Raw genomic sequence first — 26,980 nt, 5'->3', positions numbered from 1 at the left:
GTACACACAGCACAGACAGACATCAGTCACCAGGGGTTCTCCGAGGACAAGGATCCCATGAAGTCCCTGAGAGGAACAACACCGAGGCCCAGACACTGAGCTGTGCCCCCATAAAGTCCAAGCAGGTATGCAGGGGTCTCTGTGCCAGGAGAAAATGTCAGAGGGAAGCAGTTCAACAGACAGAGAGGGAAGACGGATACTGGAGATCAGAAAGACAGAGGCAGATTGCTTCCAGCCCCATTTATTACAAAACAATGATTACAAATCTGGTATAGAAAAGATATCTGACAGCCCCTGTACACCTGCAGTGCCCCCACCCCACAAAGTCCCTCCCTCAGACGCCTCAGCACGGAGGGCTCTCAGATGCGAAGGTCCCCAGCCAGGAGGGCATTGTACCGAGCAGGTGTGAGGGGCAGGTAGGCGCCCCCAGCCGGGTCGAGAATGTACAGTGGGTCGGACAGTACACTGGGGTCAAAGCCCTCCTTCGCCATCCGAACCTTCTGCTGCTTGAAGGTCTCTGTGGTGGCCAGAGACTCCTGGGGAGGGGGCATCAAAGGGAGCTAAAGGAGGGGTATTCTGCCCAGGTGAGTTCCCTGGATTTGCTAAGGGGCGGGTGTGGGGAAAGGGGGTATGAAAGAGGTCAGGGTTTAGGGGAGGGGGTGACAGGAAAGACAAGGAGCCAGGCCTAGAGGAGGGGCATAGGGAACGAAGAGGGTGAAAGCTGCGTCTGGCAAGGAACTGTTCTTTCTCTTTCTTCCCAGAGTGTATTACGTGGGGGTCCCTTTGTGGGGTTTGGGAGCCACGGGCTGCTGTGGATATATGGTGAGGGGTCGGGGCAGGAGTGGCTGGTTACCTGGAGCCTTAGGAATCGAGGCCGGGCATAAGGTGGCAAGTTCTCAGAAACATGGGCATAGAGCTGCATGAGGTCCAAGGAGTGGGGGGGACGCAGAACGAGGGCGGCCATTCCAGCCCTGCCTTCGTGCCCTGGTGGGGGTGGGGGCAGGGTCAGCCGCGGTGGCTGACCACCACGAGGCCTCATGTTTCCTGCGCCCGAGGAACACCCATTCAGGGTGGTGGGCCGGGTGCCCCCCCCCCCACGCGTAGGCACCTGGCACAGTGACTCCATAGACGTTCACCTCCTGAAGAAAATCCAGGGCCTCCAAGGTCCCCGCCACCTCCGTCGTGGCCACATTCTCCCCTTTCCACCTGCCAGAGAGCAGAGATTTGAAACTGGGAGTCAGCGGTCAGGGCCTTCTGAGCCGGGTGGGGAGAGAAAGAGGTCAGGGATGAGGTCAGGGCACAGACGGTCACAGGGAAGAAGTATTTAGGTCTGAGCTGGCAGGTTGGATAAGGACCCAAGGATAAGGATAAGGTTAGGGCAGGAGATTAGGGAGGTGAGGTTTAGGGGCTTTGGGTCACACACACAGAGATCAGATGCCCAGGAAAGGAGTCAGGAGGTTATGGACGGATACCTGAAGGTGTCTCCAGTCCGATCATGGAAGCGAAGAAAGCCCTGGTCATCGCAGACCAACAGGTCCCCGGTGTTGAAGAAAACATCCCCAGGCCGGAAGACATCCTTCAGCAGCTTTCCGAGGGCCAGCTCTGGCCCCCCGGCGTAGCCCAGGAATGGGGACTGCTGGCTCACGGGGGCCACCAGCAGCCCTGGTTCACCTGGCAGAGTCACTGGGGTCAGGGGTGGCTGCCCCCACTCCACTCTCCAGTGCCAATCCTCTCTTCCAGCTCCACCACCTCCACCCACCCCACCTGAGAACGAACCTGGAGGTGTGGCCACACAGTGCCCCCGGGTGTCCCGGATCGGCTCCCCTGTGGTGACATCATAGCGAATCAAAGAGAAGGGGAAGACATGCTGGGGAAGGGAGACCCAGGCGCAGGGTCATTTCAGTCGCATGAGCCCCTCCCCACCTGCCCTCCCCAGTGCCGCGGGTTCTCCAGCTCCCTCCCTGCTCACCTTGTAAAGCCAGGAGGCGCGGCCCACAGCCCCCGGCCTTCCTGTGTAGTTGAAAGTGGCCACGTTGCCCTCTGTCAGACCGTACGTCTCCAGCACCTGCAGGGGCCCGAAGCGCCGCATGAAACGCTCCCAGGTGTCTGGGCGCAGCCCGCTGCCCACTGCCAGCCGGACCTTATGTCCACGTTCTGCCTTGTTCTGAGATGAGTGGGCAGAGGGGCAGGAGCTTCAGCGCCCAGATGCCGTCTCCCCAAAGTGAAGTCCTGTTTCCCACTCCGCAGAGGCCCCCTGCACTGTGGCCTCCTTCAGATGCCCTAAGCATCAGGTGTCCTACCATCCCAGGCTCCTTCCCACTCTGCCATTTTCTTCTTGCTTCCTCTCCCTCCAACTCCCAGATAGCTGTCTCAGTGTCTCCCTTCCACTGCCCATCTCCGTGCCTCGGCTCTGCCCGGGATCTGTGCCCACGCACCGGGGGCTGGTTGACAAGGTACCGGCATAATTCCCCGATGTACTGGAACACCGTCACCCCGTGCTGCTGACAGTCCTCCCAGAACTGACCAGCCGAGAACTTGGACTTCAGCACCACTGTGGCACCTGCCAGAAGCGGGGAGAAAGAGGAGGAAGGAAAGAAGTGAGGTTAAGGGCTGCAGGGGAGCCCTGACCCCCTCCTTCCCAGACACTAGCCTTCACTGTACTGCAGTCCCCAGGAAGGCCCTGCTGTGACATTCACACTTCCGGCAGGCCAAGTGGCCCTCTTCCTTTCCCACCTGTGTCTTGGACAGCTTAAGGCCCTTTCCCTACTTCCCACCCCGAAGCAGTACATCCCCCGTTCCCGCCCCAGGTCACAAGCTCTTCTCCATCTGCTTCTTCCTAGGCTGACACTCGCAGCCCTTCCCTCCCCTGCCCCTGGAGTCGGGACTCCTGTGAACCGTATGGCCTCCCTAGTTGCTCAGTCTGTAGGTCTGTGCAGGTGACGCTTCGCCATTGTACCAGGAGCTCCTGGAGAGTAGGCCCCTGCCTCCTCCTTCCTCTGGATTCTCTACCCTGAAGGACTCAGGAAGCATCCTCAGGTGAGCATACCACATAGGTACTTAATAAATGTTTGCTGGAACAAACATTTGCTGGAGGACTGAAAGGGGGGTTAGGGTGGGGGACACTGACCAATGCCCAGGCAGCCCACAATGCCCAGCAGGGAGCCAGACATGTGGTAGAGTGGGAGGGCGAGGTAGATCACATCCTCCTGGCAGGCGCCGCACAGCTGGTAGAACCCCTGGCATTGCAGGATCTTTAGATGACTGATCCGAGCAGCCTTGGGGAGGCCTGCAGAGTCGGGGCGGGGAGATCAGGGAGAGGGTCAGACCTCCAAGCCCTGCCTCTCTCTTTGCCCCTGCTGGGTTTCCCGAAGAAAGAGGCAGAGGCAACAGGGAAGCTGAGGAGAAGGGAGGCCAGGAAATGTGGGAAGTTCGGAGGTGGAGAAATGAAGAGGGGCGGGAGGGGTAGCGAGAGAGAGGATATGGCCAGCTGCCAGGATCAGCATCCTCTCTGGGGGTTTTGGAGGGGTGGCCTGGGAGCTGAGGAGGTCACAGTTCCGATTCCCTCCTTCTTCTGACGTAGTTTCTGGGGGGTAAGCATGGTGTCCAGCCCTCACCCGTGGTGCCAGAGGTGAAGATGTACAGGCACGTGTCCATTATGCTCTGGGGGGCAGAGAGATACCCGGGCACCGGCCCATCCACTTCAGCCGAGGCCTCAGCCAGCAAATCGCCGATTCCAGCAGGATGGGTTGTGGGGCCTGCAGCCCACAGGCAGAGCCCCATGGCTCTCAGGGCCAGCAGGTCAGGCTCCAGGGACTCCAGGAACTCTGGATGGGGTGGGAAAGCACAGCTGGGCGGCCCTACCGCTACCCAGAGGCCTTCCCCACCCCTTAGGCTATTTGCCCCCGCCCCTCCTTCCCCCCGCGCTGCTCTTGGGTGAGGGTGAAGAGTATGGATGTCCCGTCACGGATCTGGAACCTGGAGCCCTACTCCTTGGGAATCTTTGGGGAACCAAAGACCCAGCTGCATCATTTCGCAAACCCAGAGACTCATATCCCCACCCACTTTTTCAGAACCTCAGGGAGATAGTTTTGCCTCCTTCCGAGCCCACCCCTTCTCTGACCCCCGCCCGACGCGCCCCTTTCAGTGGCGGGCAGCGCCCTCGTTGGTTGGGCGCTGCAGCCTTACCTGGCGCCAGCACGAGCGCGCGCGCGCCGCAGCTGCGGAGGCAGTGCAGTAGGGGACCCCGGCGCAGGGCGGTGGGCACAAAGGCTGCGCGCAGACCGGCCTTGGCCAGCCCGAACCAGAGCCACAGGAACTCTGGGCAGGCGGGGAGGAGCAGCGCCACGGTGGCCCCGGGTGCCAGAGGGACAGCGGCTTCTCCAGCTTCGGCCGCGCCATCCCCTTCCCACGCGGCCGGCGCCGCGCCGCTTCCGGCCGCCGCGTCTCGGGCGCCCTGCGCCGCCCGCTCGCCTTCCCCGGTGGCCCCCGCGCCGCCGCCGGGTCCCCCGTCCCAGCCTCGAGCGCGCAGAAAGGCGCGCGCAGCCCGGTTGCTCTCGCGGTCGGCCTCCGCGTAGCTAAAGCGCCGCGCGCCGTGAATGAGAAAGGTGTGTGCGGCGCGCTGCCGAGCCAATTGCGCGAGGCGCGAGGCCAGGCTGCAGCCCGCCTCGGGACCTTCCGGGTCGGCGGTCGCCGAGGCCAAGGCGCGCGCTCGAAGAGCCCGTTTGCAGCGTAGGGCGCGCACCGCGAAGGCCAAGTCTGCCGCGAGCCAGCGCAACTGCGGCCAGAGGCGCAGCTTCAGCAGCAGCAGCGGCAGCAGCAGCAGCAGGGGCAGCAGCAGGAGGGTGGCCATGGTGCCCTTTTCCTCCACTCGGCCCCGTCTGGCCCCAGCCACTCGCAGACAGCCCTGATAGTCCCTTCCCCAAAACTGGGGCCGCTCGCTCTTGCTCTCAGACCTCTCCTTCCCGGGACCGCGCGTGCGCTGGCACACGCCCCTTCCCACCCAGCCTCCCCCCTCGGGGAGCAGAGGCCCGGGAGGAGTGCGTGTGGGGGTCGGCCCCGCACTCCCAGCCCTCCCCACGGCTATGCTCCGCCCTAGGCACGCTCCCTCCCGGACTCCCCGCGGCCCGCACCCTACCAGGTCCTAGGCGGTGCTCACGCCTTCCCTCAATCCCCGGTTCGTGTCCCGGTTTAGGTTCTTTCTCCTCAAGGGCAGTTTAGGCAACTGGCTGGACTTTAAGTCCTGGTCTGATTTGGCTCGCAGTCCATCTTTCCCTCTTATATCTCATTTTCACCCCTGATGGGAGGGTGCCACTGCTCTCTCCCGAGAGAGACTGAAGAACTCGGCCCCGGGCCCCGTTTGGTGCTGCAAGTCCCGGCAAGGGAGCCAGCTGCCCTCCCTCCAGCTGCCAGCAACAGCAGCAACCTCAAGGGATGGGGCGGGGGAGGGGGGTGAAGGCGAGAGTTAAGTAGGGGAAAGGTGGAGGCCCAAACAGGCAGATTTCTGGAGGGGCCACGGCGGAGGCCCCTCCCTTTGGGCAAGAGTACAATAATTGGGGCCAGCCAGCGAATGCTTTCCATCCTGGTTTTAATTGGGGCAGAGAAAACTGGGGAAGGAGAGAGGAAGTAAAAAAGGAGGCCTCTGGAGGTTTAGACTTTGAAAGGAAGGAGTAGCAGCTTTGAGAGACACATTTGCAGGCTGAATAGGAGGTGCTGTCTGCCATCAGCCCAAACTTCCTTGCTCTCTCCTCAGCCTGCCACCCAATGTCCCTGGACAGCAAGGGAACAAAAGCACAGCCAAGGAGCTCTTTTCTGCTGGTACCCACAGACTGGCAAGTGGCCAGACTGTGGAAGAAAGAGGGTTCCTTCTCCCTGGTACCCGAACCCGCTCCACCAGGCACCTTCTCTCCTTCAAGATCCGAGTTGGGAGCATCCCTCGCCCCCAACAGTCAGTCCTCCAGTAGTTGGTAAGCATACAGACTTACTAATTGGAGTATGGCAAATACTAGCTTTTGGAAGCCTCTAGTTTCTTGAGATGACTAAGGACAGACAGCCTATGAGGAGATGGTGCCGGCATCAATTTCTGCCTGGACAGGTCAGTGCCTGGCCCCGGCCGTCAGTGGCAGCAGGAAGGATGGCGGGCAAAGCCAAGCCCCTCCTGCTCCAGACAAGAAGGGGGACAGGCAGGAAGGGAAAAGGGGGCAGCTGTGAAGCCACAAGGAGGGGTGCCAATTAAATGAGACTACCTGCACGTGCACAGGGTAAGTGGGGGCAGCAACTCTGGCACAAAAGAGGTTCTGGCTTATTTTATTGTCATTTAAAAACAACGTTTAAAACGCGATTATCTCTGCCAAAAAAAAAAAAAAAGAAAAGAAAAAGAAACAAAAGACAGAACCAAAGAAGTGGGACCATTTGACAGCTCTGTGGAAGGCATCTCTGCACCTCCCAGGGCTCTGGCCCAGCCTGAGGTGCCGATCTGCAGGCCAACAACGAGACTGCAGGGCACACCAGGGGGGCTGTGGCCTCCCTCTAGGGTTCCTGCCTGAACATTGGTGGCATTTGTCCTGTGGTGAGGAACAGGCAGCCAGACCACGTCACTGTTTAAATGCCCATTTCATACTGGTGTATGGAGAGCGACTGTAAAATGCCTGTTCAGAGCACATCAAGACCTGAAGGGGGAGTGGGAAGGGGCGCCACACACTGAGTCTTTACTCTCATTCTGGCCTCTCTGGCCAGCTCCCCTTTACCATTTCTCTTCTTTTTTGAAATAGCTCTTTGGGAGGCTGGGGGAGGAGGCTGGGGGAGGGGGCAGGGGGCTGAGGACTTCCACCACAGTCCAGTTTTGCACAGCCTCTGGCTTCAGTGGAAACCCAAGTATGGGTGGGAGCAGCAGTGTGATGGGGCTGGAGGCCCCACAGAGAAGGGAGGAGGGGCTGGGGGCTGCATGGCAGCTCTCAGGCTGGGCCAAAGGAGGCAGCTCATCCTTCCCACCAGGTGAGCTTTGGAATGGGGAGAGGGTGTTTCCCCCACTATGTCCCCAGCCCCTATTAACCTGTGATTCACCAAGTAGGGGAGGGCAGTCCAACTGGGGGCGGGATGGGCAAAAAAGGGTCTCAGTCACTGTCAGACCCCACTGCAGAGGACCCTTTCCGTTTCCGCTTGGTGGGCTTCGGTTTCGTGTCTTCTTCCTCCTGGAAGAGATGGGGGCGGCAATCACTAGCCTGAGCAGCTGCTGGCCCCAACTCCACCTGCACCCACCTGCTCCTTTCTCTCCTGTGCAGGACTCGGGGTCTCACCGAGGCACTGCTGGAGCCTGACTCTTCCTCAGCATTGGCGGGCTGTGTGGCATTCTTTCGACTTCGGGGGCTGGACAGAGCTGCTTTTCGCCGGCTCTTGGGTGGCTTGGTGGAAGAGTCCTCGTATTCCTCGGCCAGGGAGAACAGATCGCTGAACCTGCCAGAGAGGAGCACAAACTCTGAGAGCGGGGCACCCTGGCCCTGTGGCCGCCCTCCCATCCTTTTCTCTGCCCCATGCCCGGGTCTCTATTTCTCTTCAACCCCACGTGCTGGTCATTCAGTCTGTGTCCCCAGCAGGGCCCCTCCCCTAGGTCTTCTCCCACTACTTCCCAAAGCCAAAAGCACAAGGAGCCTCACTTCATCTTGTGGGCTTCGTCACAGCTCGCCTGGACATGCTGCAGAGCCTGGAGAATTGGGGTCTGGCTAAAAACTAGAGACAGAGGGAAGGGAGAGCAGGGAAGAAAGAACAATGAGATGTCTGGGAGCTTATTCAATGCTACCCAAGGGTTGTTTTCTCCTGCCCCCGCCTCCCCCCCGGCTCCAGAGGCGGTCTGAGTCAAGGCAGCACCGCGCATGCTAGACTCAGAGAGGGCTGGAAAGCATACAGTTCTGCTTGGTGTTGGTCAGGTTAAGACGCAGGTTGTCCAAGTGCTCCAGGATCTGCTCCAGAGTCAGCTGGGCCAGCTTGCTGCTGGAGCTCCTCAGACTGTGGGGAAGTCACGAGAGCCAGAGTCTGAGCTTGAGGTGAGGGCTCCAGGAGTGTCAGACACCCTCCCCCACCAGGGTCCCGCCTTAAGACAGAGGCAGCCCATCCAGGGAGGGGGGGAGGGGTGGAGTGGGGGGTGTGCCTAGAACAGGGACCAGCCACAGGGCACTAGGAAAAGGGGACGGGGCCACAGTGGTCCTGCATGCTATGTAGCTTCAGACCACTAGATGTCGCCCACAAACCAGGCAGGGGTACTGGCCTGCCCTGGAGATGGCCTGTGGTCAGTGGGGCTGCCCTGGCCTGAGGGCCTCCATAAGGCCCAAGTCCCACCTCTGCCTCTTGCGCGGGAGGCTGTTGTTCTTAATGAGCAGGGACTTGATGTGCTCGGCCAGCAGCTCGTCGTGCTTCATGCACCAGTGCCGCAGGATGCTGGTGGTGAACTGGTCGTCAGGGTGGCAGGGCCGGCTCAGCACCATCTTCACCATCTCCTCGCTGGGCCTGGGGACGAGAGTGGAGCGGTGGGCACCTGCTTGCACAGCTGGTCTCAGGCACTGCTGGATCTCTCCCACCTACTTATTTCCCAAACCCAAGCCCCCCCACCCGTGCCCCACCCAAGTCTCGCTGCAGCTTCCTACTCTCACATCCCTCTCCCTCTTCTCTTTGGGCCAAGGAATGCCTGGGTTCATTCTTTGCAGAAGCCAAGAGACAAGTGAGATTCTTCAGTTTCTGTGGTAGTAGAAGGTGTGTGTGTGTGTTGGGAAGGAGGCCCACCAAATCTCCCCTACTTTGCCCAGAACAGTCAGGAAATGGGCCAGGGAGGCAAGAGGACCAGCATGTGGCATGTGGACGCCCCCCAGCCCTGCCCTGGGAGAGCTGCGGGTCACCCCAGGATCCAGCCAGAGGAAGGCACAGGGGACAGGGCTGGGAAGCCACAGCCCCACATGGCCCTCCAACCTGCCCATTTCCTTCAGGACACTCTGTACCATTTCTAGTCTCTTAGGTGAGAGAGGAGAAAAAGGGGAAGGAAGGCAAGAAGGTAGGAAGGAAAAGATACACAGCTGTTGCCCCATTTATCTGGGGCTGTTGGAAAAGGGCCTGTAACGAAGGGAGGGGCCCCAGCCAGCTCTGCTCTCTGCAGGTTGAGGGAGGGGAAGGTGTGTGACCCCTCTACTCTGACCTTTCCTCCTCTTGGATTAGCCATGTTGTGGCCTCAGGAGGGTGGGGGAGGGGAGCAGGAGCCACCGGGGATTAGAACTGCTGTGGCAGCAGGAAACAGGGATGTCCGGTCCCCACCTCCAAGGGCAGCTCCTGGTGGGCAGGGGGGTAAAGTCGAGAGGAAGCCCAGATCCCAGGGGAGCTGCTTATTTGTAAATCACTTTGGGGGAAGGGCAGAAAAAGCAGATGTCAATAGGAAAACACATGGCCAAAGGAGCAAGACAGAAGCCCTTTATACGGCAGCACCTCTTGGTGTGTTGGGATTGGGAGCTAAAGAGCCCCCACAATGGAACTCACTTCTCTCTTCGGAGCTGAAGCAGCAGACAGGATAGGGCTTCTGGGTGCTCTGTGGGGGAAGGGTAGAGGCTGCTGTTCAGAGGAATGCATAATTCCAGGAAGAAAACCTGGCACCTCTCCCATACCCCAACCACTGGAAGGAGCAAGGACAATCTTCCACAAGGAGCCAGGAAGAACATTCCCCTACCCAACTCCTATAAAATCCCAAGCAACCTGAGTCCCAGCCCCGTGCCTGGCTGAGAGTGGGCCTGCAGGACTCATCTAAAGGGCAGAAGTGACCGGCAGGGAGCCCGCCCTTCCGCACTTCAGTGGGAAGGGGAACAGCGGATCTGGGCTCATCTAAAAGCCTAGAGGCCTCTAGGACTGGGAGTGTCCTCTCCCCCATGCTCTCTACCCACAATCCTACTCACCCTTGTATTTGAGGTGCTGCAGGATGGGGATTATGGTCTCCAGGGGGATGTTGTGGGCCAGGAAGAGCTGCCAGGCACAGTACTGCTCAAAGGTTTCCCAGTCCAGGCTCTGGACTGCAAGAGACAGAGAAGAAACATATTCTGTCTCTCTCTCACACACGCAGACACACAGAGCTAATCCACTGACTACAGCACTGCAAGCAGGGATGGTACAGGGGTGGGGACAGTGATCCTAAGACTACAAATACTTTCCCTTTCCACACAAAGCATATTTCCAAAGCCTTCACAGAGCTTCTGTATTCCCATCAGTCCCGAGGCTGGGGGGCCAAGGGTAAGTCTTTCCATTTTACAGAGCAAGAAACAGAGATCCAGAGAGACACTGCCCAAGACCACACAGCAGGGTGCAGTGATACTCTCTCCCGGTCTCAGCCCCAGAACCAGTTTTCCTGTTACTAGAAAATACACAGGGGTGCCACCCCCTCTCTCTTCTCCCAGGGAACCTAAGGGTTTGCTCACTTACTGAGTATGTTGAGGACTGAGTCTTTTCGAAACATGACCAGGTTCCCCATCATCACATGGCAGACTAGCTCCTGGAGCTGAGGAGGAGGAGGAAGAAGGCAGAACCAATTGGTTCTAAGAGACCAGGAAGGCAGTATGGAAGGAGAAGCAGGAGCCTTCATACGGGGAAAACCAGAGGAAGTGAAAGCCTAGTTTAAAGGGATGGGGAGGAACTGACACATGATGGATGCCGGGTCTCTGAAGGATGGAGGGGCTGGGAGAGGAGCAACAGGCTGAGTGGTAACCACAGGCCTATTTGGGGCAAAAATAGTTAAGGAAAACCACCCCTCGTGCCCTGACGGCAGAGGGAGAATGGAAAACTTCTCTCCCTAGCCACAGTCCAGGCCTCTGACCCATCCTGGCCGGTGCCATGGGAAGCTGAGCTCCGGACTACAGGTGTGGGTGGAAGGACTCTTGAGTGCTAAGCTTCCTCTTTTATGGATGGGGTGACTGAGTGGAGAGGAGGAGCAAAAATGGGACCCCAGGTCAGGCCTCAGAATGGACACAAGCAAAGTGACAGCCTCTCATGGTGGAAAGGTCAAACAGAAATGGTCTGACCATTTTCATTCTGAGCCAAGGGGAAGGCCAGTTGAGAGCTAAAAAACAACCCCTGACTTTCCCTGTGGACAGGAGTGCCCAAAGAAGAATAAGGGGAGAACAAGGGGAAGCCCAGGCGGGCCTGGCCTCCCTGTGGCTCCACTTTCCTTCCAGCTCCCATGGCCTAATGTGCACGCAGCTGCAGGCAGGAACAGCGTGCCTGTGCCGCACAGGCTCCCTGTCTGCAGGCCTGGAGGGGGCAGAGGCCCTGATTTCCCCAGTCCTGCCTCTCAGGCCTCTCGGGCGCAGCTCTGTGTTCACCTGTGCGGAGTCAATAACGGCCACAATCATGTTCAGCAGCTCTCCACTCCGCAAGGTCTCATCTGGAAACTGGACAGAAACAGAGGGAAGCTAGGGCAGGAGTCCAGGTGCACCCCTTGGCTTTTACCTCATAACCCGTTCCCCTTCTTTACCACATGCTCAGGGGATGGCTGGGTTAGCCGGACATGGGGTCCTAATATAAATCCCTAAACAGAGATCCAACAGCTAGGAAGCCGAAACTCTAACCCTTGAAGAGCCCAAGTTTTGTTGTTTGTGTGTGCACACCCTGAGGAGTGTGTGTGTCTGTAAGGAAAGGAGTGGGACAAAGACCAAGAGACAAAGCTAGAGCCGAAAGAGACTGGACACGATGGTTAGTTCTATGTGAGGGTGGAGACAGAATAAGCATTTGTATCTCTGGCAGGAAAGAAATCCAATCTGTACTGACTCTTGTCCAAAGAGAAGGTGCCAAGTGCGTGTGAGTGTTTTGGGTGCATGAGGGCAGTGTGGGCTAGGCAGGACCCCTTCTGGAGAGGCCAGTTCACTAGGGAGGGGGTGGGGAGGAAACTGCCATCTGCTGGGCATCGGCACCCTCTGCCCTCCAGATTCTGGCTGAGATGACAGTTCCTCCTGTCAGGCCCACACGCAGTGCCCTGATTTCCCTGTTCCTGGGAAATTTCACGGAGGAAGAACCGATACCTCCTCCTATGTCCCAGTTCCCAGAGAAGACTGTGAGTGAGCCAAGGAAATGAAAGTTGAGTCTTCACTACAGAGGCCTTGGTCTTTGAGAACCATTAGGGAGAATCCGAGGGTGAGCCATCAGATGGCAAAGGGGGCTTGGGATATGTGAACATGGATCTGCTTGGGGGACCTGTCCCGGATCCAGAGGATGGGGCAAAAGCCGAGAAGCCAAGTGTAGAGGCCCAGACCCCAACTCACAACAAAGCAAAGGATAGGAATTCTGGTGGTTTCAGACACTGTTCAACCTTTACTAAAGAGAGATGGAAAGAGACAACTGTGGTGTTGGAAGAAATGGCCCACTGAGGTCAGTGGGGGTGGGCAGAGGATCACGGTTGTGTACAATGAGATGAGTCTCCCATGAACCCGCCCTACACTGCCACCCCATCCCCAGGGATACGGGCAGAGGCACTGACCTCTGTGTAGATGGAAGGTGTGAGGTGGCAGAGCAGCCGCACATCGTCCTCCTGGCAGGCCTTCATATCCATCATTAAGCAGGTGTGCAGATCGCCCAGCTGGGTTGCCTGGGCAAATGACTCGTACAGGTTCATCTTCCCCGCAGCGGCTTTGCTGCAAGACCAGTTGGGCCTAAGCCAGCAGCCCAACCCTAGCACCCAGCACCCAGCCTCAAACATCCCCCAAGCAGGCTCCCACTGTAGAATCCCTTGCCCTAGATGCCTTGGGCTAATCTGTCTCACTGCCCTCCCTCGTCTTCCCCAAGGGCCTGATAACTTAGAGGAACCAGGAGACACTTCTTTTTCCCCATCCTTCCCCAGTGCTCCAGACAGGGCTCTGACTCCAATTAGTGAAGTTACTAACTGGTGAGAGTCAAGAACAAGAGAGAGAGGGCTCAGGTCAGGCTAGAGAAAGCCTTCTCTCCTGCTTTCTGGGCTCTGAGCAATGAGGGCAATAACAAATGGAGATCCCTACTCACACCATATACAAAACCTAACTCAAAATGGGTTATAGGGCTAAATGTTAAGAACTAAAACCATACAACTCTTACAAGAAAACATAGGAGTAAATCTTCATGATGCCAAAAGCACAAGTGACAAAAGAAAAAATAAACTGGACTTCATCAAAATTTAAAACTTTTGTATTTCAAAGGATGCCATCAAGAAAATGAAAAGAGGGGCTGGCCCCATGGCTTAGCAGTTAAGTGCGCACGCTCCGCTACTGGCGGCCCGGGTTCGGATCCCGGGCGTGCACCGACGCACTGCTTCTCTGGCCGTGCTGAGGCCGCATCCCACATACAGCAACTAGAAGGATGTGCAACTATGACAGACAACTATCTACTGGGGCTTTGGGGGAAAAAAAGGAGGAGGATTGGCAATAGATGTTAGCTCAGAGCTGGTCTTCCTCAGCAAAAAGAGGAGGATTAGCATGGATGTTAGTTCAGGGCTGATCTTCCTCACAAAAAATAAAAAAAGAAAGAAAATAAAAAGACAGAGCCAGCCCTGATAGCCTAGCAGTTAAAGTTCAGCATGCTCCACTTCGGCGGCCTGGGTTCGGTTCCTGGGCGCGGAACCACACCACTCATCTGTCAACAGCCATGCTGTGGCTGCGGCTCACATAGAAGAACTAGAAGGACTTACAACTAGAATATACGACTATGTATTGGGGCTTTGGAGAGGGGAAAAAAGAGAGAGAGAGAGGAAGATTGGCAACAGATGTTAGCTCAGGGTGAATCTTTCCCAGCAAAAAAAAAAAAAAAAAAAAAGAAAAGACAACCCAGATTATGGGAGAAAACATTTGCAAACCATATATTTGATAAGGGACTTCTATCTAGAATATATAAAGAACTCTTAAAAATCGACAATAAAAAGACAACCCAATTTAAGAATAAGAGAGGATTTGAATAGACATTTCTCCAAAGAAAATATGCAAATAGCCAATAAAGCATATGAAAGGATGCTCAATATTAGCCACCAGGGAAATGCAAATCAAACCCACAATGAGATATCACTTCACACTCATCAGGATGGCTAGAATCAAAAAACCAGATAATAACAAGTGTTGGGGAACATGTGGAGAGATTAGAACTCTCACACATTTCTGGTGGGAATGTAAAATGGTTGCAATCACTTTGGAACATAGTTTAGCAGTTCCTCACAAACTTAAAAATAGAGTTACTGCTTACCCACCAATTCCATCCCTAGGTATATAACCAGGAAAACTGAAAACATGTTCACGCAAAAATCTGTACATGAATGTTCCCAGCAGCTCTATTCACAACAGACCAAAAAATGGAATCAACTCAAATGTCCATCAACAGGTAAATGGATAAACAAATTGTGGTATATCCATACAATGCAGTATTATTTGGCTATGAAAAGGAATGAAGTACTGATACACACTACAACAGGGATAAACCTCAAAAACATTATACAACAGGGATAAACCTGAAAAACATTATACTAAGTGAAAAAAGTCAGTCATGAAAAGATCACACTTTGTATGATTCCATTTATATGAAATATCCAGAATAAGTAAATCTAGAGACAGAAAGCAGATCAGCAGTTGACAGGGGCTGGGTGAAAGGGAGAATGGGAAAATGATAGCTAATGGGTATGGGGTTTCTTTTTGGGGTGATGAAAATGTTCTAAATTAGACAGTAGTGATAGTTGTACAACTTTGTGAATATACTAAAAACCACTTATTTGTATACTTTAAAGCTGTTATTAAAAAAAATTACACATGGAAGGCTCTGGTAATGACAGCCAAGGGTGGGGAAACCAGCCTATAATAGGAGAGAGGCTCTCCAGGATGCTTCCTGACACCTTCTTAAATGTGGAGACCACACCCACCTGGCCCTCAGGTAGTAGAGCAGGTGGTAGCCAATCTTGGGCTGCTTCTGATATAGCTCGGAGAGAAGGTCCAGAAGCAGAGAGAAGCTGCTGTTGTCTTCCTGCATCTGGCACAGGTTCCTGGAGGTGGAAATGGGAGGAGAGGAGCAGAGCTTCATCCAGGGCGGGCTCTCCCATGGAGCTCCTGGAGTGGCATGGGCTATCTGTGTCCACTGCATACCCTTCCTTCCTGGAAAGGGAGCCCCATCACCTCAGGACAGAAGCGCATGTGTGCTGATAGAGGATGGATGACAACAGCAGTGTCTCCTATAGTCGATGCTTACCTAAATATTAGGTAGAGAGGCTTCCCCACAGATTCCTCCAGGGACCTAAAGAAGAGGGTGATATATGAGAGTCCACGTGAGAGCAGGAAGGGTGGGCTGCAGGCAGATATTATGGATGACCAGCTTGGGGCTAGATGCTGGCCTGCTCTGTTCCTAAACTAAGGTAAACTTCCTGCTGCCCCAGAGAATTGGTCCGAGAAAACAGGTTCCTAACACGGAACCACAATCTAGGTTGTTCTCGTCATTGAAAGTGCGATTCCTGCCCTTCAGGGAGGGTCCAGACAAGGGTCCAATCCCACCTGAAGCAGCAAAGCCTGGGGCTGCTGGGCACAGCAGCAGGAGGAGGACACACAGGGAGGGGTGCTAGTGCACTGCCCCAGTAGGCTCAGCATTCAGCAGGCAAAAATAAGGCCTTATTTAAATAAATCAGTACAGGGAAGAATACAAACAAGTGAACAAATTATTTTTCTCAAGTCCACAGCAAGGTGCCTCTTGGACTCAGGCTATAAGAGCATATTTCTATGAGGCTAGGGGGTGGTCGTCAGGAAAGATGAGCCTTACTCCTCAGTGATCTCCTCCGGGAGCACCTCCCCTCGGAAGTGGGCCTTGAAGAGCTCCTGCAGGCAGGAAGCAAGGACGGACAGCTGCTCCGAGTCAAAGTCTTCCTGGGTGGTGAGAAAAGGGAGGGGTTATCACCAACCAGACCCAAGCCTTCCTGCCCCCACGGTATAGCCAGAGCCTCTGAACTCATCTGCTTCCACCTCCAGGATCAGCAAGCCCCTCCCCCCATCAGAGGGGACCCATCTGGGGGAGAGGAAGGAGGGAGACAGCTGTCTGGGGGGCTCTAAGCTGTGCAGGCTGGGCTGCTTCCTCCCTAAGGGGGTGGGTTCCTCCTCACCTCCAGGACCTGGTCCACGATTTCCTGCATGACCTCACACTGGGCCTCTGTATCACTGCAGTGCAGAAGTGAGAGGAAATCTCAGGGACGTAAATGATAGCAGAGGGCAGGGCACACACCCAGAAGAGTGTGCACAAGCACACTCACACGCACAGAGACAAAACAAAGGAGCTCTGTGTGAATCCGGGCTCAGACAGGGGAAGCTTTAGGGCAGAATTTGTTGCGCTCTGGGCAGAGGCCCAAAGAGAAGGGAAATCCCCACAATCCTGCTTCAGATCTCAGAGGCTCTTCTTCTCAGAACCAATGGAGTGAGAACCAGGGTGCTGGGGAATAAGGCTGCCCCACTCCCAGCCCACACCCCACAACCCAAACTGCAGAAGGCATCTCATCTCTCATGCAGCTCCAGCTACTTCTCCATACACCCTAGTGCACCCCCTCCAAGCCCACCATCCTGCCACCCCACTAAGCACCAGGCAGAAAACGTGGGGCTGGAGCTCCCAAGGGTGAGCGCAGGGGCTGCACCCACCTGCCCTTCTGCAGCTGGAGCACTTTGTCCCTTAGCGACTCATCCAACTGGTCAAGGTAAGGTGTGATATCGACTGGCTCCTCCACAACTGTCTCCTTGATAGGGTGGAAGCGAAACTCTCTCTTCTTTCCTGAAGGGAGGGATTTAGGAAAGAAGTCGCTTTGCCCAGACACCAGCAGCAGAGACAGCCCTCGCAGAATCTGCTCCTCCTCACATGTGCGCGGTATGCATTGGTCACTCAGTGCTGTGGGAGCGCCTGAAGCATCTCCCTGAATGCGCGCGTGCCCTAGCCCTGAGAAGAAAACAAGGGCAGGGGCTACTTCTCCTTTTTTCCCTCCTGCTTCAGCGCTAAGTGCAGGGCTCTGCAACATGGAGTCTCATCCAAACCAATTAACAAAACTAACTCACAGGGACAAAGGTGATAGAGAGACCACGGAGGGGCTGCTCCTGCCAACTGGTCCTCTTGGGACTGACACAACCCTGAACTACCTCTGCTGCCAGCCTCACCTTTGCTGTTGAGATCTTCCTCATCATCACTGAAGGCTGCCTCTGCGTTGTCATAGCAACTCTCATCCTTGTCTGACATGTGGTTGTCCATCTCCATGGAAACTGGCTCCTCAATTTTGACTTGAGAGTAAAGAAAGACAAGGCATTTGATGGCCTCCCGTGTCCTCTAATATGCCCCATGCTTCTGGGAAGGGGAGACCAGAGGGCAAGTGAAAGAATAAGGAGTTCACGACCAAAATGGTATATGGACCCTGGAAGGACAAACGTCTTGTCCTCACAACCCTCCAGGACTTGCAAGGGGGAGTTGCCAGGAATAAGAACAGCACAGGACATGACTCCTCTATGCTCAGCTCAGGATCAGCAAGTAGATAAGACTGGGGACAGTTCCAAGTGCTCTTTAATTTAAAATCAAGTTGGGAAGTTCTGCTGGGCTGAAGCCCTTACCCTAAAACAAAAGTGTGTGTGTATGTCTGGAATTGGGAGCGAGATTTGAGACCCAACATGACAACCTCTCATTAGGGGCCAGGGCTCAGAAGAGAGAAGGGAAGAGAGAAGAGATGGGCAAAGTTAAAGTGAGATATATGCATTCCATGAAAGCCTTCTACCTACTGAGGAGAGGTTAATAAGAGAAAAAATAAGAGTTAAGAGAGCAAGAGAGATCAGTGAGTCAGATAAGATTAGATGGAGAGGGAGAAGCAAAGAAAGCAACACAAAAATGAATAAAAAGAGAAACTGGGGAAGGAGAAACTGAAATGGACAGTGTTGTAGAGGTGGAGAACTGCACAGGGATGACATCCTAAACACGGGCCCTGGAGGTCTCCAACCCTCTTTCGAAACAGGTGATGGAATGGGAGGGTTCCATACCTTCCACAGGTGGGCTGGGCGAACTGCAGAACTCAGGAAACTTCTCCCTCAGCATTGCCCGCAGCTCCTTATCCAATTTAGGGTTGTCAAATAGGGGAGCCAAATGCCTAATGGGGAGCATGAATGAAGGTCAGCACCAGAGCTCCTCACCTCTAACTCAACATGGAGTTGAAGAGATAGGTCTGAGCCCAACCAGTATAACTGGGCCATATTCAGATCCTTGGAAAGGGTCACCAGGGGACAGGAAAGGCATTTGAAGCCTTTTGTAATAGGATGGCAAGAGAGAAACTCCTCTAAGAGTCAAGAGAACACTGCCTAGCAGTCTGAGGTGGAGCCAGTTCTTTTTATCTCTCTCAAGGGAAAGGGTCAGCAGTGGTATGGCACTTTCTGGACGTGTCTGACAGAGTGAAAAGTGAGAAAACCCTTCCCCCTGCCCCACAGACATGTAAAGTCCTTACGCCAAAACCCGTTTCTCCACAATGTGGTTGAGGGAAGAAAAGACACCCTGCCGCACATGGCCCTCCAACGGTGGATAGAAGTTGGGAATGATCTGGAAGGGAAGAAGGGGAGGAGAGAATGAGCACAGGACTTTCCATCCAGAGTGTTCTGCTGAACTATATCTAAAAAGCCACTTCGGTTTTGATCAGGGGACACTGGCGAGTATGGCTGCATAAAAAACTGGAATGTTCCCGATTGTTCCAAGCTGCTAAAATGGGAAACTCTTACTGGAACTGGCTGCTCCTCAAGGAGACTAGATTCTACCTTAGGTCCATTCCCAAGGTTGAGAAACTCCATGGAGACATGGAAAGACCCAACTGGAGACAGTGGGAATATGGAAGGGAGGTGTTCACTAACTTGGGGGATAGGATCTATGACCACTTCTGCTCCCACAGTCAAGGGGCACTGGGAAGACCTAGTCACTGACCTATAAGGTCAGAGAGGACACACACAACTCTGCTCAGCCAGGCACAGGGAGAAAAGAGGGCTACGGCACTTACACGGCACATGAAGTCCAGGAGTGTGGCAGTGATAGCTGGGTGGGGCTTCATGGAGTGATGCATGACCAGGATGGCTGGTTCTGGAGAATGTGGAATTAAACGGTCCCCCCACATCAGACAGTCTGTTCCCAGCTCCATAAAATGAGGTATCAATATATACGAATGGCTCCAGAGAGAGCTGTGTCTACTCCCTTACCCCCACTCCCACCGGGAAGACCCAAAAGCAGAAAACCCCCAAAACAGCTCGTAGCCCTTATCTCCCTTGTCCCCAGCACTCAGCTTGGAGGAGGGAGGTAGTAGGAGAGGAAAAGCAGGACACGGTACAGGCTTTTCCTCTGCCTAGGCCCTCCCCACCCGAAGCCCAAGCATAAGGCTATGGGGCAAAGGGGGTGGAGTGATCGCTTGGCCTCATCAAAGCAATTTTCCTTTTAGGTCAAGGGAGCACCAATGAAGAACAACGGAACTGCTCCCAGATAAGCTGCCTCTACTCCACACTGTCTTGAGATTTATGACGGCTCTCACTGAGACAAGGCAGCGGGGTTTGGGGGATGGGAGTGGCGCTGCCTGGTCTCGGTCACATACCTATGTTCATAATGCTATCCTTGTCTGGGCTGAAGAACAGCCAGTCGTAAAACAAAGCCAGCTTGGCATTAGAGGCAGCAACATTTGACTGGAAAAGAGAGGTGAGAAAAGAAGGCCAGTTTCAGCAATCAGTTCCCTTCCTTTCAGAAGCCCAAGGCAGATTCCAAGGCCCTCGTGATTCCTTCACCTATTAAATTCAGCTCCTAGTGAGACAGGGTGGAATCCCCACAGGGTTGAGGGGCACCCAAGTCTGTATACGAGTGTGAGACCCTGTGGTCTCACCAACGAAGGGGCTGGGGTTCGGCCTGGGTTCTCATACATCAGGTAGAACATGTCCATGATCCCATAAGGGAGGACAGCTGGGCCTGGGAGTCCCATGTTCACCCCCGAGTGGAGACAGCACTCAGACTAGCCCTATGCTGCCCTTGCCGGGCTCCCCAGGCACATTCCTGAAGGAAAGACCCCCAGGAATAGCCTGTTGTCATATTTGAGTCAGCACATTCCAAAGACACAGTCAGATGGGGGAGGGGACCCTGTCAGAAGAGATCAGAGAAGGGAGAGTTCCCCACCCCTGGCACGGGGAGGAAAAGGCTGGGAAGGAAATGGCTCCTCTGTGGATTCACTACGTTTAGAGAAGGGAAGTATCCAAATCTGCCGCCAAAAGGCATGCAAGTGAGGGTCTAAGAAACACAAGCCCTGAATCTGAGAAAGGAAGATTCAGAGGAATAACCATATGTGGTTTCTGAAAGCTAAAAGGAAAGACAGGGATGCCTCAGAAATCCGGGCTTGGGGATTGGCAATAAAGGCAGATATGAAGCTGTTCAACCCCAAACCCAGATGGGAAATAACTAGTGTAAGTAAACTCCCAGAGACACGAAGGGAGTGGGGCAAGGCTGACACATTCAGGAGAAAGAGACTGAAAGAAGGGCCCTTCGGGGTCAGGGGGCCCAGAGAGTCAGGAATAAGCATGGAAATATGGGGAAGACGAGGGAAGAGGGACCCTTCATCACCCAATAGCCTCTACCTCTTGGCCCAGCCCCTCACCGTGCATGTTGTCAGGAGCCAGCCAATGATGGCCCATCGGGGCAAGATGTCTGAACTCAGCACTTCATTAGAAGGGTGGACAACCCCACAGATGTAACGAATGAGATCACAGCGCAGAGACTGGCTGTCTGGGGTTGAGAGGTACTGGCGCTGGAACCAATCCTGGTATCGCTTTTGCTGACCAAACCGCACCTGGGGGAAGTGGACATTGGAAAGAAACTTGGAAGGGAGGGTGGGGTCTCTGGGCAGAGGAAAATGAGCACCATTCAACTCTAGGCTTGACCTAGACCTCAATTTCTTCCCACAATTTATTCATTAACTCACAGTGTCTTTTCAAGTCTCCCCTCCTTTGGGAAGACTTCCTAATTTAAACCTTCCTTGATTTAAAAAAATGCTGAAAATCTTCCTAGCTTGTCTCTCGTGCCAGTGGTGCATTCACTCTTGTACCAACCTAATGTCACATTTACCCTCAACTGCAACTGCAGTCCAATTTTGGCTCCTTACTCCTGTACTGGTCACTGATTCTCCAGTGATAAGCATAATCTTTTCTTATTTTCTTGAGCTACTTGTGAACAGCAAGGAATGTTCCTTGAGAACAAGAGCTGAGCCTGTTCACCACTCAGCACTGACTGAAAGTTCTGACGCTGAATGACCTAACAGGATTATTATCCAAGGCACAGACGCTCCAAAACTTTTTGCAGCAAGTCCTTCCCCCAAACAGACTCTGAGTGGTTACAAACAGCAATACTAAATAAGGGGTAAGATCTGGTTTTCCTTTTCTATTCTCCATATTCAAACAAAACACAGAGTAGAAAGGTTAAAAAAAAAAAAAAAAAAAAAAGATATATCTAGGCCAACACTGTCCAATAGAATTTTCTGCAATGATGGTGGCTATTAAGCACTTAAAATGTAGCTACTGTGACTAAGGTACTGAATTTTTAATCCTACTTAATTTAACTAATTTAAATTGCAACACGTGGCTAGTGGCTACCACATGGGACAGCACAGATCTAGACAGTTCTCCTGGCTGACTTAGGAAACCGAAAGTTGGCTAGAGCAGTGGTGCCTAACTCCAGACTGGCTGCAGAGGAGTTGTTGCCTGGAAAGTCTGTTAAAAATACAGATTCATCAATCAGATTCTCTGGGAGAGTGGGATCTAGGAAGATGTATTTTTAACATGCTCCTCAAGCAATTCAGCCATGTTTGGAAACCAAAAGGCCAGAGCTCTCTTCCTGAGAGCTCACGGTTCATCCAGAGGAACCATGGGATTCCCAGATGAACACTCTCACTCTATCCTTTTATAGCACATTTCACACTTGAAATTACATTTGTATACAATTATTGGTTTAATGATTGTTTTAGATAGACTGAAAGCTTCACAAGAGCTTGAATTATAACTCTCTTATTCAACACTGCATTCCCAGTTCTAACCACCACGCCAATGCCAGGTAAATCAGGGCACCCACTTGACCACCACTCCACCAGTCAGTACGCAACGTACCAGATCTGTAGGCAGAAGGAAGCAGCCCAGCTAGCGCCTGCAACTTCTCTTCCTGCTGCAACACATTAGCTTACCCGAGATGTCATGAAGAGGAGCTTAGTCTCCATGTCTGGGGTTAGACGACATGCTAGGAATTTTCGGGATGTTCTTGACTGAAGAAGCTGCAGGATACCTGAACCAAGTGTGGAAGGGAAGAGAAAAGAGAAGCCTAAGGAACAGAAGGATTGGCAGGCGGGGAACCTGGGCCAGGTGACTGATGGCCAGTGGTCTTGCTCATGGGGAAATTCTAAGACAAGACCAACAGAGGTCAAGGATAGGTACAAGTAGGGGTTCTACCCAGCAACCTGTATATTCTGCTCCAACCAACCACCATCCCCAGGACCCAGATATATTCACTCTCTTCTGCTGCTGGCTGTCCAGAGCCCCCTTCTCACATCATTCCAGTTGGTGACATGTGGGAAAGTGAAGGGGAAAATATGGGCAATTCTAGCCTCTCTTTCTGCTCCTAGGGGCCCCACCACTGGGTCCTGGGGTCAATATGGTGTGTGGCATAAGCATGAGCTTTGCAGTCAGACAGACCTGGATCCAAATCCTGCCTCTGACACTTACTAGCTGTGTGGCCTTGGGCAAATTACTTAATCTCCTTGAACCTCATTTTCTTTATCTGTAAATATGGAAAGTAAAATAGCCATCTTACAGGGGTGTCCTGAGGAGTAAATGAGTTAACATACATGTGTCTAACACACAGCAGGCACTCAAAACAACACATTCAATATTCAATATAAGAATTCAATATAAGAACAGTACAAAGTAAGGTAGCACCAGGACTTTCCTCTCTCCTTTCCCAGGTCCTAGACTATTGCTTTCATGTTGTGTGTGCACACACGTGTGTGTTAGAGGTGAGGTGGGGAGCAAAGCTGTACAGTTATTGTTCAGACCATAAGCAGGACCCTGGGAAGGGGAAAGGCGTATGAAAAGGACCTTGTCAGGGGGAGGCACACAGAGACTCTTTCCCTCCCCTGCAGAGGATTTTGGCCAAGCTGGATCCTTGGAATTCAAAGGCAAGACTGCTCCGGGGAGGAGACTTCTCTTACAGGACTAATTCCAGCCCCTTTGCTGACTCAAGTCTCACAAGCTGACCTCTGACTCCCCTGCTGGACTCAGTGAAGCTGGACATTGGTCATCAGCTCACCTCCTGAGCCAAAGAGCTGCAGGGAGAGGAGGAGGATCACAGTTCTCTGTCTCACTTTTTCTTAGGAGTAACAGCAGCTGGCGTCTGCCAAGTAGGGGATGTCTGGGAACCACATGAATTGCTCAGTACCTCTGCCATTCCCATAATCAGCTGAATTTGGCAGAGCGTGCCCTGTCCCAACGTTCCTATATCTGACTGACAAAGCCTCTCCTACCCACCAACCTCTGCCCTCTTGATTCACACAGTACATAGACACTGACCTCCTACCTCTCAAGAACAGGATACCCTGGCCTTACTTACCTGTGAACTGAGGACTTAAGGCCTGAGGGTTATGGATAATATCTTTCCAAAGCAGTTCAAATTCTGGTATCCTGGCAACATTCTGAAGTAGTCTTACAAGGTCCCGGCCAATCATCAAACATTCCATGAACTTGATGGGGTGGGGGGAACAGGAAAGAGAATAAAAACATGGATTGTTTACCTGCTGCAGGGAAGACAAAGGTACAACATGTTCTAGAAAGGGAAGGAAAGAGGGTCGAAGAGACTATATAATTTCTTCTGGAACCAAGGGATTGGCTCCTAGCTGTTTAGGGGAAGAGAGCTGGAAACTGGGGACTGATATCAAGGATAAGAGGTTACTGGAAACTACGGAAGCTCTGCTGGCTTTCACATTAACCTATACCCCTCTCCTCCCAGAACTGTTTCCATCCAGGTCAAGGGAGACTGATATCCAAAAGGATAGGATTGGCAAGCTGAGCCCCAGACACCTTAGCCCAAAACCATTCAGTCCAACAGAACATTCTGTGGTAGTGGATATGATCTACATTTGTGCTGTCTAAAAGGATAGCCATTAGCCACATGTAGCTAATGAGCACTTGAAATGTGGCTAATTCAATTAACAAACTGAATTTTAAAATTTTATATAATTTTAATTAATATTTATGTAAGTTGCCACATGTGGCTAGTGGCTACTGCATTAGAAAGCATAGCTCTAGGAGCTTTCTTTTGGGAGATCTGATAGTGGATAATTCACAATCCCACTTGACCATGGCAGTTACCCAGGTGGGTAGGTGGGAAGGACAACGTAACAGTGCACACAAGGACAGCTTGTGTCTGTGTGTACAAGTGTCCACAAAGCTGACCCTAGCATGCCAGCGTAACAGGCAGCATTCCAGGAACTCAGGCCATTCCACACTGATTCCTCCACTCTTCTAACCTCATCTGTCTTAGAATGATGAAAAAACACCAGACCTTGAATCACCTCTATCTCTCCAAAACAATATCCCTGGCCTTGGTCACCTCACAAAACCTATAGAGGTGTTCCATCCTGGGTTGCACTTGTTGTCCTCACCCGTTCCCGAAGCAGTGAGATGCAAAAGTCCACTTCCTTCTGCCGCAGGGCCTGGAGCTGGGCGGTCCCATGGTGGTCGACGATGAGGCGGAGGTATGTGTAAACAGCCATGGCAATGAGGATGCTGCTCTTCAATACCCATTCCCTGCAGGGAGGAAAGACACTAGCACCTGGACTCTGTCTAGACCTGTTCACCCTCCCAGTTCACCCCCACACTTGGCTCCCAGGCCTCAGGAATGTCTGATGATTAGCACTGGGAGCAGGTCCTCTGGTTCCTTGATTGCTGGCTCATGCTGTCAGTATCTCTCTTGGACTATCAACTGGCTAAGGTGGGGACAACTTCCTACCACTCTACCAAGTGCCCAATAAAGATTTAAGTGCTGAATGAGAGCAGTCTCTCTTTACCACATAACTACTTAGCTTCCAATTAAATAAATTTCCACTGTGTGAGGGACTAGGGACAAGGATAAGCCAAAGCTTCTACTGGTCTCAGACTATGGGGAAAAAGGTTTTGTAGGTATCTCTAAGTCAGCAGTTCTTAAAATGTGGTTCAAGGACCTCTGGGGATTACGAAAACCCTTTCAGGACCCTGGAGGTTTTAGAACACACTGTACCAGCCCTTCTATCACACTTATCATTAGCAGCCCACCATGCCCCAAACCTTCCCCTGGCTCTCTCTCTGGCCACTGATCCCACTCCCTGACAATGAGTCATCTGCCCTACGTCATAATTTGAAAAGAAGAACGTGATTTTGGACGGCAAAGCCCATTTCCCAGGAGTTTTAGAATATCCCTGAGGAAAAGGCGATAACGAAAGAATTGTGTGTTCTCTGCTGCTTTAAAAGGGGTAGAAAGACACAGTGGGGAGATTCCAAAAACTCCAATGCTGTCTCACAGTGCCAAAATTGGAGAGCTGTCTCCAGCACGCAAGTAGCCTGTAAGCGCTTTGGCACCCCTGCTAGAAGGCAGGGAACCAAAGGAAGAAGACGGGGAATTTAATTAATCCAACCAGGCAACATCCTGATTCCGGAAAAGTGCTCCAGCCACCTAATTAAGAGACTCTGGCCTTTTCCTTTCACAGAATGAAAGCAGCAGCGAAGGACACTGGGGAGGGTCCCCCTCCCCAACCTGCTACCTCTCAATTCCACAGTCCTAAAAACACTTGAGAGGGAGTGAGAGGGAGGCTGTGGAAGAGGACAGTTTAAACTTCTAGGGACTCACTCGCACCACAGGATGTGAATTTTTTGTAGGACAGTTGAAAAAGTAGGGCAGTTATCTGACACCTGTACAGAGACTGCGTTCTAATTGCCCAAATGAGGCAAATTCAGCTTTAAGATATTGAGAACAGGAGGTATCTGGCACCAGGAACAAAATGAGAAAAATCACTTTTTACGAAGATTGCTAGCAGAGGTGATGAACGTATCTGAATCCTGGAATGGGTAATGAAGAGAAAGAGAGAAGAAAGTGAGACCCCCCTGACCCAGAACACTAGACAGGCACAGAGACAGAAGAGAAAAAGAGACCTGGTAAGAAACTGCTAGGATCTCATGCGCTGTGCGATGGTTGCAATAACGGAAGTGCCTTCAGCTGCACGTCCACACCCAGGGCACTAGGTGGCACTGCACAGCAGACCTGGTACAGCTCTCAAGCTTGGGCACATCACAGAACACAGCAATCTCTTTCACAAGTGTAAATAAGGGAGGAGGGCCATCCTTCCACACGGTAGGAAATATGGATACTATTAGTCCTCTCAATCACGGGACTACTATGGTGTCCTTACCCAGAAACAGATTCTGAAATCAAGCAACAGGAAGACGGAGGGCACAGGACCAAGAGGAAGGCCTCACCCCCAAACAAGCTCAAATACCAAACAGCCCTCATAAAATTTCTGGTCCTTTACTTTGATGGGGAAGGGAAAGCAGCAGCCAGAAAGCCCAATATGCCCCCCTTATGCCCTCTCTCCACTGGAGCCTCCAAGCCCTCTATGCGAACTCCAGCAGGATTCACTGATCTCGATTGCCCCCCCCCCCCACCCCGCCACTTAAAAGGAGAGCATTGGTTGGATGGAGAGTCTTGTAAGGGAGAAAAGGGGTACCTGCCAGGCCTGGGTAGTTGGCTGGCCCCACTCTGCTGAGCTCATTCTCCCCTACCACCCCCCAAAAGATAAACATTCCAAGGAGGTCTGGATCAAAAATAAACCCTTATCAGATGAAACTGGTTTTTCCTGGGCTGTGAGATATTTTAGCAAAGACCTTCTTTCCCACTCCTTCATCCCTTGGGCCAAACCATGGCATTAATTCCTTCACTTGTCACCAAT

General features: G+C 53.0%; 2 protein-coding genes across 4 annotated transcripts in view; both read right to left on the bottom strand.

Annotated features, from left to right (window-relative positions):
• Positions 1-225: 225 nt before the first annotated feature.
• Positions 226-5,123, bottom strand: SLC27A3 (solute carrier family 27 member 3). Of its 3 annotated transcripts, none has more exons than XM_058539216.1 (10): positions 4,186-5,123; positions 3,615-3,824; positions 3,128-3,286; positions 2,436-2,560; positions 1,970-2,164; positions 1,777-1,867; positions 1,473-1,671; positions 1,109-1,206; positions 854-984; positions 226-536 (listed from the first exon to the last, which is right to left on the bottom strand). In XM_058539216.1, the coding sequence occupies exons 1-10, from the start codon at positions 4,847-4,849 to the stop codon at positions 360-362; spliced, it is 2,049 nt and encodes a 682-aa protein (XP_058395199.1). In that variant the 5' UTR covers positions 4,850-5,123; the 3' UTR covers positions 226-359. The 3 variants fall into 3 exon arrangements, with proteins under 3 accessions (XP_058395199.1, XP_058395196.1, XP_058395197.1); XM_058539213.1 differs by having other exon boundaries at positions 1,970-2,065; positions 4,186-5,031; XM_058539214.1 differs by lacking the exon at positions 3,128-3,286 and having other exon boundaries at positions 4,186-5,030.
• Positions 5,124-5,567: 444 nt separating this feature from the next.
• Positions 5,568-26,980, bottom strand: part of INTS3 (integrator complex subunit 3) — a 38,111-nt gene continuing 16,698 nt past the window's right edge. Inside the window, exons 7-30 of the mRNA XM_058539212.1 lie at positions 24,665-24,809; positions 23,614-23,743; positions 22,196-22,293; positions 20,621-20,812; positions 19,577-19,664; positions 18,995-19,074; positions 18,455-18,546; positions 17,997-18,103; positions 17,133-17,252; positions 16,626-16,755; positions 16,100-16,154; positions 15,763-15,866; positions 15,202-15,246; positions 14,879-14,998; positions 12,488-12,641; positions 11,337-11,405; positions 10,441-10,516; positions 9,921-10,034; positions 9,511-9,559; positions 8,329-8,496; positions 7,898-7,998; positions 7,650-7,722; positions 7,293-7,449; positions 5,568-7,187 (exon numbers count right to left, since the gene is read on the bottom strand). Of these exons, the coding sequence (XP_058395195.1) occupies positions 7,110-7,187; positions 7,293-7,449; positions 7,650-7,722; positions 7,898-7,998; positions 8,329-8,496; positions 9,511-9,559; positions 9,921-10,034; positions 10,441-10,516; positions 11,337-11,405; positions 12,488-12,641; positions 14,879-14,998; positions 15,202-15,246; positions 15,763-15,866; positions 16,100-16,154; positions 16,626-16,755; positions 17,133-17,252; positions 17,997-18,103; positions 18,455-18,546; positions 18,995-19,074; positions 19,577-19,664; positions 20,621-20,812; positions 22,196-22,293; positions 23,614-23,743; positions 24,665-24,809 (2,545 nt within the window). The 3' untranslated portion in view covers positions 5,568-7,109. The remainder of the gene's footprint in view (positions 7,188-7,292; positions 7,450-7,649; positions 7,723-7,897; positions 7,999-8,328; positions 8,497-9,510; positions 9,560-9,920; positions 10,035-10,440; positions 10,517-11,336; positions 11,406-12,487; positions 12,642-14,878; positions 14,999-15,201; positions 15,247-15,762; positions 15,867-16,099; positions 16,155-16,625; positions 16,756-17,132; positions 17,253-17,996; positions 18,104-18,454; positions 18,547-18,994; positions 19,075-19,576; positions 19,665-20,620; positions 20,813-22,195; positions 22,294-23,613; positions 23,744-24,664; positions 24,810-26,980) is intronic.

Source organism: Diceros bicornis, chromosome 4, assembly GCF_020826845.1.
Source record: "Diceros bicornis minor isolate mBicDic1 chromosome 4, mDicBic1.mat.cur, whole genome shotgun sequence".
Lineage (NCBI taxonomy): Eukaryota > Metazoa > Chordata > Mammalia > Perissodactyla > Rhinocerotidae > Diceros > Diceros bicornis.
The sequence above is the reverse complement of the archived record's forward strand: the minus strand, read 5'-3'. Positions and strand labels throughout refer to the sequence as shown.